Source organism: Bombus vosnesenskii, unplaced genomic scaffold (genome assembly GCF_011952255.1).
Source record: "Bombus vosnesenskii isolate JDL3184/JDL3185 unplaced genomic scaffold, Bvos_JDL3184-5_v1.1 scf7180000013315, whole genome shotgun sequence".
NCBI lineage: Eukaryota > Metazoa > Arthropoda > Insecta > Hymenoptera > Apidae > Bombus > Bombus vosnesenskii.
Window position 1 is genome coordinate 1,803,976 of NW_022882961.1, and position 17,763 is coordinate 1,821,738.

Sequence of the window (17,763 nt, forward strand, 5' to 3'; positions counted from 1 at the left end):
GTTTTCCTGAGAATTTGCAGAATTTCAAAAAAATAGACTCTTCCTGAGTTACTGATGTCTCCTGCGAGAAGATAATCCAACTATTATACATAGAATCTATAATTTCTACTAAACGCTTTTTCCGAATTTCGTTTCCAAAATGAAGAAATCATATCCGCCTCAATTGCAGATCTATCGATATCATTACGATCCGAAAGAAAACGAAAGTGTATCGATAAACCTGATTGAAAACAGGTTTATACTAAACATTTCCGATTTAAGAAGAAAGCTAATTAAACATTTTCATTTTACAAAAGAATAAACCGTCTCGTTTACGACTATAAGTTACGTGTAATATGCTCGTAAATCAATTTTAAATTTATAATTAGCATTAAAAATTTCAGAAGAATGACTAAAAGTAGAGACCGCGAGTCTGATCAAAAACAAGCTTATTCTACTTAAAACCATCCAACTGTCGAGCCGTTAGAACTTCTGTTTCAAGCCCATCCGATTCATCGAAAGTTTAGCAAAATACGCTAAAATGAGTATAAGAAAAACATAGCGAAACTATGTATCTTACAGAGAACAGAGTTACTTCGCTCGAAACTCGCGATCATTGAAACAACGATATAATAGTCGCTTCTCGAAACGACCAAGGACGCTGCAGACACAATAAAACGGCAATTAGCGTGCTCGAGAAACCGAGTCTCGATTCATCATTGGTCGATCTCGTTGAAATATCAACGCTTCGAAGGAATGCTCGCCGAGGCGGATTAATCTTCGCGCGGGAGGCGACGAGTTAATTAACGCGGGTTATAAATACGAAAGGCAATCTGCATTATGGTAATCGGTTCCTCGAGTTTCCTGCGAGCTTGCCACGTCGTCTCGCCTCTCTCAAACCCGATCGCGATAATTTACACGGGATATTGGCGTGATCTAATTTTGGCCGCTGGCAGACGCCCGTGTCACGTTCGATTATAAGCTTACAAGCTTATGGCTTAGGACCGACCGTGCCATTAAGCATAGACGATCGGCATTTTCCCTAGTAATACAGTTACTGTCGTTGGTGCAATCTTTGCAGGCTCTATGAAAGTCTTTCATTGACAGATCAGTTCTCGTTTTGATGCGAAATAAGCGAATGCAATGGAAGGAGATTCAAAGTGCAGGATTCTGTTCTCCTCGGTTAAAATGTCCTATCTATTATTTCAAAAGATGCAAGGAAACCGAAGATTTGTTATTTCTTTGTGCTTGTAATATAACCCAATTTGAATATCATAAGTTTACTCGGGTAATAACCCGGGGAACTTTAAATATTTCAACGTATCGTGAAAAATAAAGAGATGAAATGAGAATGGGTAGAAGCGCAAAGAAATGTGAAGTCTGCGGTTTGGAATTTCAAATTTCAAAATTCCCGTTGTTTCAGCTTCGGTAATCGATCTGAAATTCAGAAAATCTGACGTTCTTTCTTCTAATATCTACAATTTCATCGTTATCGCGCGTTAAAATGAATGAATATCATTATACTTGTTACTATTATTATTGTATTACTCTTAATTTCCACTTTCTACATTCTCAATCACGATATCTCACGATACCACGATGAAGGATTTCAATAACTTTTTTCATCTAAAAATATTCTCAATTACATTTTTTCCCACGTTCCAGCTCGTAATATTTAAAGTGTACGATTTTACATTCGAAAATAAGAATAGGCAAATATAGTTTCGAACGTCAAAATTGAAATATTCCCACTGTTTTCGAACCAAATATTTAAACTTGTTACCTGAAATGTAAAAACTCTGGCAATTTTGCCCTTTCGGTAATTCACATCAAAATGAATATCTTCTGACCCTATTCGTTTTCTCTTTCCACCGTTTTTCAATCGTACACGCCGCAATAATTCCAATAATTTCATCCCTTTCAAAATATTCGCTCAACCGTCATTGCAAAAAGAACCTGTTCCAACCAAATCTCTGCACATCTTTCGGCTCGTTATGTCCGAAATCTAAAAGTTGAAAATCGAGGCTGAACGATTCGCATTAGCTCATTAAAAATGAATATTCAGCGCACCTATCCCTTCCACCTATCCCCTTGAATTCTGCTGTTTTCCAACCACACCTCGCGGCAGTTTCAATAATTCCTAAAAATATTCACGAGCCGCTTGAACCATCCACAGAGACCGTCATCCTAAAACCCGGTTCAACTACTCTCTATCTCTGCCGATTCTCTGGTTCGTTAACATCGGCCGTAAATATGACGGGCAAACAGGCGCGAAGTTTTCTTGCGGAGGGGCGCGCGATCAATCAAGCCGGGCTTACGCGATTTCTTGTTTTTAGCTCAAAGGGGAGGGAAAACACAGCCCACGGCCGTTTCCTCGCCGTTGCTCGACGTTCGTTTGCATCCACGGGACGCAATTTCCATTTTTCAAAGGGGCCAACGTACGCAACCCAACCCCGATGGAAACTTGACGAAACCAAATACGCGGCTCGCGCTGCTGCTTTGATCAGTTTCTTCTTTAACAGAGAGAACGCCGGCCTCCGTGTTTCCTCTCCTTTTTCCATCGAGCATACCAATCTCCGAGTTAATGTACGTCGTCTCTGTTTATGTACCTCTTCCGGTCTAACGCAGTTGCGATCGACAAAACCTTCCCTCGCCGGTGAAATAATTAATATAGAGCTGGAACGGAGAACCACGAGCTGCGTTTTTGTTTTCTATGATTTGGTAGGAGGCCGTACGGCGAAATACGACGGTTGTCGTGGCAATTGCACGCTCAAGTCTCGCGTTAATTTGACAGGAGTTATGTGCACCATTTTCTGATCTGGACTTGAATTAATTGGTAGCATGTTTAGAGGGTAAGAATGGTTTCAGCCAGGATAATATTTTAGGGCGAAAGGTTGACAGGGTCTCGTTAATCCAAAGTTGGTGATTTTGAATTGCACTCGATAGTTGAGAGATAAGCTTGCATCCTACGATTTTCACTAAGATCTGCGTATGGAATATACGAGTTCGGTTCGAAGCTTCTGGCTAATGCTGTACATTGTCTATGTCGATAAGATAGTTTTTAGACGATGTTGAGCAATTTTCGTATTAAATTCGTTCGTAAGACGGTCCCATTGAAATGGAAGCAAAGGCAACGTTGGAAAATTTTCCGCGTTTGAAAAATGGCTGAATGTTTCAGCAGATAGAAAAATACGACGAAATAAGGAATACTCCGTGCATGACAAACTAGCGTTACGAGCCGTGAACACGTTCTTCCGTGTCATCTTTACAAATATCACTCCCACGGAGCCCTGACATTTCGCCAACGCGGAAATCCTTCTGGAATAAATAACTTGCTGGAAAGGACGATGTTACGCTACGATATTCGCCCAAATCGGCAACATGTTCACGTTTTAAAACAGCTAATTGAAATAGAAATATTAAAGCATACCTGGCAACTTGAAGTATTAATTTGGTAAAATATATTTTTTCTGACATTTCAAAGTAACAATCGTTAATAGGTAGATATTTCCTTCGATCCGGATATATTTAATAAATATTTCTTCGCAAATAAATCTCTACATAAAACAAGAATTTAATTCTATATAATTAACCTATCACTATAGTTAACATACCTATTACCACGGTATCAAAATCACTCCATGCACTAAATATAATAAAATAAGCCACATCCCACACCATAATACAAATAAAATACTACGTATAAATAATATAAATAAATAAATAAATAAATGTAAGAACCAAAGAAGCATCGCTTATCATATAGTACAATTTCCAACGAATTTCAAAGAACCGTAGCCTATCTTCAACAAGACAAAAACTCACTATTAAAACATCCTACATAAAACTAGAATATATACGTCTTGCAAAACGAATTTACATACACTCGTAAACCCAAAGTATCGTCTCAAGACCGCGAGATATGATGCTTATAAAAGTCATTTAGCCTGTAAATACGATCGCACATTACACGCTAACATCACTATGATTCATCCCTAGTTACGATCTCTTTTCACAGTTATATCCATTATCCTCGTCAATCTCCATGCTACGTAGATACGTTTCGGCCAATAGACAAGAAACGTTTCGAGTTTGACTCGACTCGACGCGACGTGGCGATTCGTCACAAACCCTTGAGCATCACGACATCGAATGAAACGAGAATATCGGTGGAGGAAAGGTTTCTTGGAAGAGATGCACAAGAGGGGATACAGCGGGGATGTAGAAAAAGAAGAAGCGGAAGAAAAAATGCAAACGACCGAGAGATAGAGACGCGAGATTTAATAGGATCCAAATAGCCGTTGGTGTCCAGCCGGAAAATCCGAATTTATGAACCTCCGGAAGGATTTAATTTATTTAAATTTCCAAGCGGCCAGCGCCGTTTTAATCCTGATTTACCACATGGCTTTTCTTGTTCCACCATGCAATGGGCACCGCGTGCGGCTTAAGCGGCCTGTTATCACGCGGCTGCTTATAAAGCGTGTTTGCGCGGCCGATAAGCGGCCATGAAACCAGACTGGCAGTTTTCGAACGCGGAGATGGATAATGGAGAACGCGCGGCTTCCGGTATCAAACGTTCTAACGGTTTTATGATAGGTACATGATCGGAAATTTTTCACACAATCTCTGGACTTCGAAGGATTTTTTTTTTTTTGGTCCTACTATGATTCACGAATTTCTATATTTCAATGTCGCTGTTATTTTAATATGCGATATTTGTACTGTTTTAAGGAAATGCTTAACACTAAAACTACCGATGGTTAATACGAAGCTATTTCTACCAAAAAACGGTCAAAATGACTGGTCTTTAAAAGTAACTAATAATAGAATATTTTATATTCATTGATTTATTACTTTCTTACAGGAGGAATTCCATGTTATGTAGTACATTTTTGGTATTATTAATCCATCTGGGACCATGATCCCTAAACGAGGGTTGACATATTTATAAAATTGTAGAACCAGTCATTTTGGCTGGCGTGGTATTTCTAGTGTTAACATCTAGCGATCCAGCGATCGATCCGGAATTTTCCTGATAATTGATATCATCATATCGAATGATACGCGGTAAAAATTTGAAAAAACGTGTGAGGAGTTGTACAAAACAAGGAAACTGGTTAATTGAGGATCTATAAACAGGTAGCAGAACCCTGTTACACTTTGACAAGTATCAGTCATTTTAACTGGTATTAGTATAAATAGCATTGATACAAAATTATTTCGAGTTTGAATACATAAAAAACAAAATAATATTCATTATATTATTCTTTTAGTTATCGTTGCGAAAGTTATTACATCATTGCGGGAAAAAATGTAACATGAAATAGAAATTCTGAAATAAAATTGTAAAATCAGTCAATTTGACTGATGTGGTAGTTCTAATGTTAACACAAAATGGAAACGGGAAATCGTGCATTCCAATCAGACTTTTGTCACATCTTGACCAAACCAAAATATATATATATATTTGTTACAAAGAACGTAGCAGTCGTTTATGGTCACGCTTAACTTTTGTATTATTCCAGGCTTTCAAAAAATCTGAGCAAATTATTAGTCTTTGTTATATCATAAAACGAGTTTTTAAGTCGAATAATGGAAAGATTTCTATGTTCCACGATCCATTCCATGTCCATGATCTCGGAGAATAAGCAGATATTATTGTTTCAATTCTCCTAAACTTCGTTATTCCTAGACAGTTTCCAATGACAAACTATCAAACCGATCATATTATTAACGTTTAACGACTTTGATCGTATCACGTAGAAGACACAAGAAATGACGAAATTGACAGATCACCGGTGATCTCCTCGCGTCGCAGTTCGAACGTTTCACAAATAACATAAAGAATTGAACTTTAGATATAGTAGTAAAATGTATCGTACGAATCGAACAGAGTGACGGTTCAGAGTGTTAGAACAGAGAATGTCCAGAGCTGATTTTAGGAAGGTTTACACACTATGGGTTTGGCTCCTATGGAGGGGGTGTCGCCAGTAGTGTCGCCGGGGTCCAGGTTAGAGATGATCATGCTGTTACTGTTTTCTGACACTGGAACACTCTCTACGTTGTTGTTTCGATGACCTGCGGGATGTTCGTTAGAACCCTTTGGTTTTTCTGTCGCTAATTTATGGCTTTGTGACAATCTCCTAGTTTAAAAGAGCAACAATCTACGATGCACGCGCAAACATATGGAAAACAAAAGAATCTTTCAGATTAGAAAAATAATGTTGGTGCAATTTTGGATCGCAGCATCCGAAGCAATTGCCAAGAATCGGAACCACGTTTACGAAAGCCGAAATCAAGCCTGACGGAACAACGCAAACTTCCCGTACTCCTTACACAGTAACTTCCCACTTATCGTCACAATCCCTTCGCCAGACAAGTGGCAGGCGAACTTCCTGCGCACCTGTATCTCGAGACGCGAAGACAACCGCAGTTCGCGTGTTCCCTCTAAACACCGAGCTTCCTCTACGATGAGGGAGCATCGCATTAATCACTCGAGAACGGCCAACAGACACAATGGAAACAATCCATGAAGTCCATCTAATCGACCTCCTAATCTCCGTTTCGCCGAACGATCGATCAAAAAGCGCGCCTTGGAAGTGCGCGCGTAGGACGAGAAGAACAAAAAGCAGAAGAACGAAGAAAGGAAGCCTCGTTTTATCGCGATTTTTCATTTATTTCGCGGCGTGCCAGCCTTTCGTCGGTTAGATTAGGCTTTGCCGAAACTTTATTCCTATCTGCCGGCTAAGTAATTTGAAGGTCTCTCGCCGTGGGTGATTTATCACCAGTTCCTTGACGCACCGAAAGACGAAGGGTTAGAGATTGTTGCCAGGCCTGACCAATGATCGATCGTTTCGATTGGTGCAACGGACGGTCTGTCCGTTACCAGACCGGTCAGATCGTGATTAAGTGATTTCCACGAGAAAAACGAGTTCCAAGAGAACACGTGGTGTAGAGTTTTCCGAGCATTTTCAAGCGGATTCAGCATCGTTGAAATGAGCTTCGAGCCTTGATCTTTGAGAGTTCGAGTCGTGGTTTAACATGAAAATGTTCGAAGTCAGTGGGTTCGAATCTGCAACTGTAAGAGCCCTCCTAGTGTACTTAGTGCTTGGGCCTTTGAACTCGAAGAATCTTTAAATTATTGTGTTTGCGTAGGTGGTTCGTTTCAAACGTGATGAAACTAATTGATAACTCTAATTCGTGTTTTTGACACAATTAAATAAAATACTCGCTCTTCAACTTTCGTAACTCCTTTTATACGCAGAAAATTACCGGTACTTTTGCACGAATTTCATTTTACACGGCCAGGAAACGTATTCTTTCATGATCTTTATTGATTTTATTAGATTTACTCAATTTCCAGTGAGTGTTTATGTAGAGGTACGTGTGTTTGGCCTGTGTCCAGTCGTAATCCGAACCTCGAAACGTTAATGAAACTGAAGTGGAACTTGAAAATAAATCGAGCCACAAAGATTGTCTTTGACCCAATTGAAAAGAACGTTCGTTCTGAAATACGATACCGACAATGATAATGAATAAAATTTAATCTGTTTTTCTAAGGAGGAAACACCTATTTGACCTAATTACGGTATAAAATAATAACAATAATAATTATTGTAATAGTTACAATAATTTGTCAAACGTCTCTTCGCGCAAATTGTAGAGGAATATATTGAAATAAAAAAAAAAGGGAGGAAAGTAATTTAATTCGATTTCAGGTCAGAACGACATCAAGAAGCTGCGCAGAGAGAATGAGCAGCTGCGTAGGGAGATATGGAGCCTCAGGGACGAGTACGACAAGCTCGAGGAGATCCTGAAGAGGCAAAAGTGCCACCCAGAAAGCGAAGAATACGAGGTAACTCGATGCTAAAGTTGGTTCATTGTGAATTGAGACAAGGGATGACTGATCGATTCGTCGATTTTCCAGATTTTGCGTATTTGATTGATAACAGAAACTTTGTTTTCGCAGTGGTATTCTGATTTGAAGGATACTGATGGGAAATTAATGTACGCGAGAAATTAGCGAGAACAAGTTTATAAATTACTTTCCCGAAATCGAATATCGATATATTAATATCTCATATAAATATCTGCTTAGGACTTGCGTGGTCATCAATGAATGATTCACGACTCTGGAAACAACTCCTTTTCTTAATTTTGTTAAGAAATTAAGATTTCTGGTATTTTCAAAGTATACATTCTAGATAAAACTAGTTAATTTACATAATTACTTAAACAATGCTTAAAACAGTTGGATGTTGGACAATGATCTTAAAGTCAATCTTTATCAAAGTATCATATAAGTAACATTATACGTATATCAATCTGTTGTTTCTAAAGGGTACTTCGACGACTCTATTCTCCTGATTGGTGTAATCGAAACGTTTATAGCAGTGATTCCTTGGTTGTTTTAAGCAGTGTAATAATTGTAGTCTACGTATCAATATATAAAGTTTGATTGGTTGCATACAAGAAGACCAGAGAGAAGTTATTAGAATTATTATAAAGTTATTACAATTGTTATAATGTCCTGATGGAATTAATCAATTTGAATATCGATGTAAAAATTCAGAAGTACTTGTTACGAAATTTATAAAAACTGTATTTTTAATAAAAATTAAAATGTACATGGTATGTACAAAAAATGTTACAGATTAGAATAATTAAGAGATTTAAAGGATTATACATTTCAGGATCGCTCCGATGAGGATGGCGATCTGCAATCTGATTACTCCTTCGAGGAGGACGAAGAGCTCAGCGAGGAGGGCGAAGATACCACCAAAGAACCCGACAAATCTGAGCAATTAGACAACGCGGAAAATCAGAAGATTTCCACGGAGAAAATGACTAGTAACGGCCTTCATAGGCTACACGTAGACTTCGACGACTTATCAGTGGTCGACGAAGAGGAAGAGCCGAAACGAGACAAGGATAAAAAGGAAGTTTCTTCGGAAGATGTTCTGCAATCCAAAGAACAGAAAAGTCCACTTTCTATCCTAAAGTCGAGGCAACTTCACGACAACATCCCCTTCTGTCCTGGCACCTATCAATCATCGACTTGCTTAGGTAGCTCTACTTACTATAACGAGTATCCTTTCAAGTTCCCAAGCACGCTAAACCTAATGCTTCCTGCTGATGCATCAACGATGCTAACTTCTCCGTGTCCAAGAATAAATGCAGACCGAATAGGCCCAATATCAAGTTTAGCAGGTCCGGCTATAAATGAAATCAACGATCAAATAATACACGCTCCTCCTGTAGGCTGGCAAAGTAACGTTATAATGCCTCAGACACAGGTGACCACGTATGGAGCAACTGATACTGACGGAACACCAAGTATCCAGAGCTTTGCTACAATTCACCAGGATCAATTAAAGCAACAATTCGCATCGACCATCGGTGGTTTTCCAAATTTTCCAAGCTTTGTGCAAAGAAGAGGCGTTGGCCTAAAACTGTCAAATAATCCACTCAACTCGACATTCTTTGGAAATAGTCGTCAGAATTCGGAGAAGATGATTGAAAATGGTTGGAGTACGAATGCAAATTTGCCAAATATGAAGGGATCAACGGATTTGAGTGTTAGTGATGCAACGAAGATAGAGACAGAAGAGAGTCCTGGGTTATCAGGAGCTGAGAAACCGAAGCATTTTTTTGCCCCACTGCCTTCGAAATTAAAGAAACAGACTGAAGAATCCTCGCCGACTGTCAGTCACTTTGGAACCGGGAATAGTTCTAGTAGTGGCAAGACTGGATCCACTGTAATCTCAAAAAGTCAGTTCACATCTCAAAAGGGATCAGTTGATCTGTACGTTGATGGAGCAATTCCATACGAGGGCAATCTGTTGAATGATAAAAGTGAACAGAGGACGTTCCTAAGTACAGACAACTTACTAATCGCTGAAGTCAAATCAGGTACGGCCAATCAATTGACAAAGTCGATGTCGTGGCAGGATTTACCTAGTAAGTCTCAAACCGCTTCGGTCAATCAATCTAACAGTAAGCAGCAAATATTGACCCGAAGTGACAACACTTTGGACAGTATATCAGACTCGAAGCCATACAAATCGTACCTGAACGTCACTCTGAAGGCGCCTCGCGTGGAACAGGCAGTGAGCCCCGACATCCCAGAAATCCCCAAGTTACCCACCATAGACTATCGACTCTTCAAGAACCCCTTTCTACGAAGTTTCGAGCCGTCTACCAGCTACATGAACCAGAACAATGTCACCAGACCGCTGTCCGTCCAAGTGAACGATGACAACCTGTGCTGCTACCCATCACAATCTGAAGTGCCTACCTTTAACAGAGTTCCTTTTTCAGAAAGGTACAGACCGGTTCAGTCTGACAAGAACCGTCTCTTAATCCCATCTAACCAACTAATGAATGGAAAACTGATGTCTCCAACGAGCAAGCCTCAGATTCAGGTAACGTCTTTTGAGAGACCGAGTCCGCATACTCTAGTAGGTCCACCTACTCCTTACGAATTCAACACTATGCGTAGGTTAAATACCAATCCCTATTTACATACACAGAATTTGTATCAGAACGTGCCATTTTTGCCAAGAGGAGGCTTGTATCCACAAAGAGGGATGATGTACTACGACAACCTAACATTGAAGGTGCCAGCTCAGACGCAGACCTCCATAGATGGAGATTCTCATCAAGAAGACGAACACGTGTTTTCTCACGAAGAAAGTGTACCGAGTACACCAAGTGGACGTAGGAAGAGAACGAGCAAAAAAGAGAAGTGTAGTGCCAATAAGGAGCAAAAACCTGCGTCACCTACTGTTCAAAGGAAGTATAAGAAGCAGAGTAGCGTCACGTCGTCGGAAGTGCCAGAGTCTCCTGGAAAATCGACACGAAAGAAGCCTACGAGACTTAGTATTACTACGACTACATCAGAGGGTCAGGAGGATAAAAACGAGAGCAGATCGTCTTCGTCTGGTCAAGATTCGCCCAAGAAGGAACAGATGAGAAGGGTGTCTCTCTACTTCAACGCTAAGAAGAGGCCTTCGTTGACTTCAATGAGGACAGTTAGAAGTGGCAGCTTGGATATTGGTCGAGAAAAGGAGGCGATGGTGCTGAATTCAGAGAGGGAGAGGACTAATTCTGTTAGTAGCAGAGAGATTGGCAGCGTGAAGGCAAGGAAAGCAAGTACCAGCAGTGGAAACGTGCCTTGGTGCGCTTGCTGGGGCAACGGGTGTGTTTAGGGAGTCCGTAATTGGTTTTATTGGTGGCTCTGGCTGGATCTAATTAAACGTTCGAGTTTTGTTTATGTTGTGGCTTGGCTTATCAGCGTGTGGCCCTCGGGTTTCATTTTAATCAGCCTGGCCTGATGTGGATGGAATGTCTTGGGGGGTTGATATCTTTGAGGAATGTGAGAGTGTTTAATTTATTCGGTCTGTATTGTGAGCCAGCGAATCTATAGTTCGACCAAGCGAGAGTGATACTAATTGTAAGAGGAATTTAGAATAAATAGTCCAAACCATCAGACTACGTTTCTAATTGTACGGTGTACTTTAATTCGATACATCTACAGTATCGTTTTATCAAAGAAAACTTTTGCCGCTTATTGTTTATGTAAAGAATCATATATTTAATCGAATTTCTACTTGTCATTCAATACACTAGCAGAGTAACTGATTAGTTCCATCGTTTCAGACTTATGTAAATTATTGGTTCTAAAATGAAACACCCTCGAAATAGAACTGTTACAGTATCTCTTCTGATAATTCAATTTGATTAAATAATTAAATAAGAACACCTTTGAACTTCCTCAAATGCTTCTGTGTTACCAGCAACTTTAATAGCACATTTTCCAAATGTAGACCTCATACGAAATTGTAATATTTTTATTATAAATCATTTCAGTATTTCACACATCTATGTATCACACATATATGTGTTTCACAGCAAATTTCTTCATCTTCGATGTATTTAGTAATTGGCGATAGAACGAAATTAAATGGATAATTTTTCCCACTAAAATTTAAAGTTAAAAAAGAAGAGCGGTATTTTATATGCACCGATGTAATAATAATTCTCTACTCTTAAGTTGGGTGGATTCTTGGGTAGCCAAGGAAAATATTGAACAGAGAGCTAGCATGCTCCAGGAGGAGTCGTATCGACCTTCACTTCAGCGTAACTATACTATAGGGCAACCGCTGTAGCCAATGGGGGAGGTCGTAAAACTAGCGCCGGCAGAACCAGGACACCATAAAACCCGTTACCGTTCAGGTGACAGTTGCAACCGTGGTGTTCTTGTCAGGAATACGGAAGCACAGTCTCTGCCCTCTCACGATGCTTAAGGCGCAAGTGGATCGAATCAGGGGATTAATATTTAACGAGGAACCAGACGCGGAGAAGCCAGACCACGTCAATGATCGCCTCGATAAAAGTTCCGTGAACTGTGCCAGTAAAAAGTCCTGGTATTATCCAATTTTATATCGATTACTCTTAATACCGATTCTAAGAATAATGGAATGAAAGGATGGAATAAAAGTTCGATTTTCTATTCGTTCGACTAACCAGTTTGAATTTAACCCTGCTGCGATCTTCTTTTATTTTCTTTATATTTTAATCTCATTTTTATTTTAATCGGATAAAGAGCTTACTAGTAGGATTTAAGAAAATTTGAGAAAGAAAAAACTGAAGAAATTTCCTAACGGTAGAAAAATACGACTGGGAGAAAAATGATTCATAGAACGCGGTAAAAAGCTTAAGCTTCGACGTCAGTTACTACGTTAAGAAATAATACGTCTGCGCATTTAATTTAAGCTTAAGGGGCGATATTCATTAAAAAAGTTCGAAAGTATAAATTGTTGTAAAGTGAAACGAAGTCTGTTTGATGTTTCAAATCTTGCGTGATTTCAAATTGATGTATGTAAGTCAGACAGATTGGTTTTTATTTATAATGTAATCTCTAAGAGATGTAAATATAATTTTAAAGTAAAGTTTAGATCGTTTAGAAGGAATATTTATGTTTGACAATCGTATAAAGTTTATTAAAAAATAATAAGATAAAATGCATTTTTCGATGCGGGGTTTCGGAGTGCTGTTGTTTATCAGAAGTCGAAGAAACACCAATTTTTTTTTCAATAGATAAATAAAATCGTAGGAAATTTAGCAATATTATTATAATATAGAGTAATTGCAATTTTTGAAAATTTCTTTTACAAATATATTCTCTTTGTACATAAAAGGTAATAATTTCTTAAAATATCCTACGAAAAGATGTAAAAAATCATTCGATGTACAACAGCTATGTAAAATCTCAGCCAAATTAGCTGGACAATATTTTCTAATATTTCTAGTACTGTGCCTAGAAAAATCCAATCAACGATTCCAACTAAACTTCGTATACGTGTAATTGGCTAGAGTTGAGAGTAAAATGCGATATCTTCGTTACTCTAACAATCTCTAATGTGAAGTTTCATACAAATATCCCAGAAAGATTGTACTTCTCAATAAAATTAATTTCGATATGCTCATCCAACAGCTGTTCAATATTTTCCATATCCTTCAATAAGAGATTTTTCATTCCAAGAAATTATTTACGAATTGAAAAGCAGACACTGTTGAGGATTAAAATCATCCTTTCTATTTATACTTACTCTAACTGAATGATCCCCTTAATCCATTAATAAAAAAAAAAAAAAATAAATAATAACCATTCATATCGACTGAAAACTGATTCCACTTCGAATCTCCGCTTTTATACTCGAGATATTAATATACTAAAAACATCCTGCAATTTGCGTGCAATTATTTTCCGATCCCCAAAGCTCGACTTGATACTACCAGCAATTTTTTCCCCATGGCTCTTAACAAACCACCATGGTACACCGGCTGAGGAATTACAACGGGGCAGACCCTTGTATTTTCGCCGAGTCATTCATCCTTCTCGGTAATTCATCGAATTATTGATTATTCTACGCAACTTACTCGAAGAGCCCGATTTATTAATGGGTCTGGGTGCGAGGGGGTTTAGCGAGTGAGCGCGCAAGTTAAAGGCAAAGTTGGCGAGCATCTTCCGCGTAAACTTTTCCAGCGTTCTCTGTTCCCGTTATTCCATCCTCCAGCAACTCCTTTCGCCGTTGCTTAAAAGACGCGGAGAGTGGAGCAGAAATTGAAAGAAATCGAAAGAAAGGAATCGGCCAGGTAAATTGAATGTACTTACAATTAAACGCGCCGCTTCTCTTCTCTTTTCTCTCCTTTGCCATTCCGCGGGAAGGAAAGTTTAAGAGCATCAAGAGGGAGGAAGCCATGAAATGGAAAGAGGAAACTTGAACCGCGGCCGGAGATAATTTCTTTCCGCGAAATGCTCTTTGATTTTTTTCAATAAGCAGGATTTTCAAACGAAATTATATTTATACGCGAATTTGTATTTATGGAAGTTCCGTAGCCTTAATTTATGATTCCAGGATTGCTGGCTTTGAAATATTGAACAATTCAATTTATTTCGGTGAAAGGTATCCCCGAGTCCTTTAGAATATAATTTACTTGTAATTGGCTTTTATTGTAGAAATTCAATCATTTTTGCTAAACGTGAAATAAAAATTGTGTATTTTTAAATCACAGTAGTTCATAATTATAGCGATAGAAAAATAATTAAGCAGGTAGATAATGAACAGAAAGAAATCTCACTAAATCTCCACAACTTCGCATACCACGAAATCGAAACTGAAATTGAAAAGCTTATTATCAAACGGAATGAATCTCAAATGCCTCCCTCCAATTACGTAATCATCATTTTTGCCAAATATAGCTTTTCCTGCCACAGAAACAGAAACCTCAAATTACAAACCTCATCATGGAACAAATCGAATTTCAGAAAGTTCAATTTCCAACTATATCGCCAAAACTGCATTGAAATGTCTGACTTGCCATGTTACAAAATCAGAAACCTGAAATTTTTATTAACATACCTGAGGCAATGAAAACTACGCAAATATGTATTTCGCTCGTTAAAGCCTACAAAAACTGAATATTTTTTACATCTCTGTATGTTACACGCGTGTTGTACATTTTTGCATTATTAAATTATCCGTAAATGCACAAAAATTGCAGTTTACTAGTATCACAAAATCGGATATCCTAAATCGAAAATTTTATCGGCAAATAAAACAAATTTCAAAAGCATCCACTCTGATCGCATTACCAACACAAAAGGTGAAAAGTGGCAAAGTACGAAGACAAAATCGCGGCGACAAAGATAACCAAAGCTGGCAACGATCGACGATGAGCTTACCATCGTCTGATAGAGTTGGGAGCCGAAAAGGCGAAGGTTCATGGCACAATGCCGGCTGAAACAAAGCTTTTGGCGTGGAAACGCTCGCGAGAAAAGGCGCGGGCAGGTTGCAAGGGTGCAGTGTCAACGTCGACGAGGGTGCACACCGTTCGAGAGGTGGGGGGGGGGGGAGCAGAGTGGAGCAGACTGGCGCAATTAAAATGCAAATTATCTCTTTTCACGCGGCCATCTTTCCAGAAGAGACTGGCGCTCGCAACCCTACGCCGTCACCGATTAACTTGGAACTAATTTACGACGACGACTCCATCGTCAGAAGGTAGCGTGAAACGTTTTGTCTCACGGCGCGGACACAGCCGCCGTGTTAATACGAGCTAACGTCATTTGCAAATGTCAGTCGAGATCAGGTTTCTTCGTTTCGACCATGATTTTCACCGCCTGGGCTTTTCTGACTCTGAATCTCTGATTAAATTCTTATACAACGCGTAGCAACCTCTAAACTTCTCTTTAGAGCAGCTAAGGGTATGTATTTGTGTGGTGACAGGTCGTTTGAATAATTGATGCGATTATTGTGAAACAAGAACAACGATATGCAGGACTTATACGAGAGTAATTATTCATTGTACGCGACAAGGGATGTGATATGACTCGGGCAAGGAAATACGTACTTTGATCATGCGGTAGGCGTGGATTAGAGGGAGGTTTGACTGGGTCAGAGATTGGATGCCTAAAGGAAAATCAAGTTAATGAAGTTGCCTTGCGTTTGATGATATTCGAAGAGTTCATTTTCAGATTCTTTTAATTTAGGGGAATTTTTTATTGCGTGTCAAATAATCTTGTGAAAGATCTGAGAGTACCAATAACTCTCGTTCGAGACACTTTTTTTATAGAAGGAAAAGTTTTCCAGCAATTGGAACTTCCTACGGTTACACACTCATATAAGATGAATTGCTTATCTTTAGAAGATAGAGAGTTTCATCGAAAGATATGTAACACCAATATCGATTATCTAAAGTTGAAGTCAATATCTTGCGACGAGAAAACATTTGAACCTTTCGTGTGACTAATTCTTTATCCCGACGCAGCTACAGTGACATTGATAACGTGAAAACTTTTATTTATCTTGTTTCTTTGCCGATAAAAAGATTGAAAACCGAAGAAAGCTATCGTAAGAGAAAATAGATTCCATAAATTGATAGTTTGTCGATTATCTGCTTTGCATGGAACGTGTTAAACTTATTCCGAATCTTATTCTAACTAAAGCAAACCTCTTGTATCTGAAAAACCTGTTTCCTATCACTTTTTAACTGCATAAAAATAATGCAAAAATACTCGACACACTACTATGGATTAGCCACAAATGGTCAGACCCATTCAAACTTACGAGTATCATCGACTCTTCAAATTTCGCTGGGACGAAGGAATCAGCGAAAGAAATAAAACCTGTTTCAACTGTTAATTACCTTTACCCTGAAGATATATCGTAATTGTGCAACAACCTCCTCGAGAAATACGTTTATCACGTACGCTACCAAACAGAGCTTGGCTATATTCGTCTGGGCCAGATATCGCGCGATACAACGAAGATTATCGGATGGGAATACTATGCACTCGAGCCCATGAATTCCAATTAAAAGCCTATCGCAAGTATTTATAGGCTGAAGACGGGAACGATATCTACTGTTACAATGGCCGTTAAGATAATCAGCTTTAATTACGCACCTCGTAAAGCCTTTATGAATCCGGTCAGGCCGAGCGAACGTCGTGGCGCCGTAGTTTAAGCAAATCTTTGTGTAAAGACGTATAATTACCTGAAATAAGAAAAACGTTTAGTGACGTGTACTTAAGTGGTTCGGATTTATTAATATCGCTATGTAATTTTCTATTTTTTCTTTTTGCTTTCGACTTTTTCACTGTGGAATCCGTATTTCTAAGTTGTTAAGATTTATAATCGTCAGAATCGTGTTTTCTAATTTAAAATCTAGCATATGGCGAGCATATATTAACGATATAAATAATTATATGTAAAATCAATATGAAACAACTTATTAGTAAATTTTGAAACATATTATTGGGTTGGAAACTGAGTGATTGCGGATTTTGTCACCTAATGGCAAAATCCGCAATCACTTAGTTGCCAACTCAATAATTGCAACAAACCACTATTTTAACCCACGGTGAAAGTGTCGATTCTTTTCTTAAATTCAAACGACCACCAACTGACCTCTAATACATATACGTTCTTTGAATTTATACATGCAAACATAAAGACAAGAAGAAAGAAAGAATTGATACAAAAATGTCAAAAAATCCAACAAAACTAAGTGATACGACTAAAACTAAGAAGATACGATGCATCAAAAGATTAAAGATTATTCTACAAGAATAACACTTTACTATCGTATTCGATGTAAACTGTAGATCCTTATGCATTTATGAGAAATTGAAAAATGTGAAAATCTACGTAATGCAGATAACCTGCGAAAATATAAATATAAAAAGATATATAAAATGTAAAAAAGAAAATATAAAATATA

The 17,763-nt window shown here is 38.5% G+C and overlaps 2 protein-coding genes across 6 annotated transcripts in view; one reads left to right on the forward strand and one right to left on the reverse strand.

Moving 5' to 3' along the window:
• The window catches only part of LOC117235286, a 38,955-nt gene extending 26,294 nt beyond the window's left edge, over positions 1-12,661 (forward strand). For 3 of the 4 annotated variants that reach the window (XM_033497160.1, XM_033497163.1, XM_033497164.1), the window contains exons 2-3: positions 7,698-7,834; positions 8,673-12,661. In XM_033497160.1, coding sequence (XP_033353051.1) covers positions 7,698-7,834; positions 8,673-11,189 — 2,654 coding nt within the window. In that variant the 3' untranslated portion in view covers positions 11,190-12,661. The remainder of the gene's footprint in view (positions 1-7,697; positions 7,835-8,672) is intronic. The other variant, XM_033497162.1, reaches the window with a different exon arrangement.
• The window catches only part of LOC117235285 (tyrosine-protein kinase transmembrane receptor Ror), a 350,830-nt gene that overhangs the window by 247,615 nt on the left and 85,452 nt on the right, over positions 1-17,763 (reverse strand). The window lies entirely within an intron of this gene.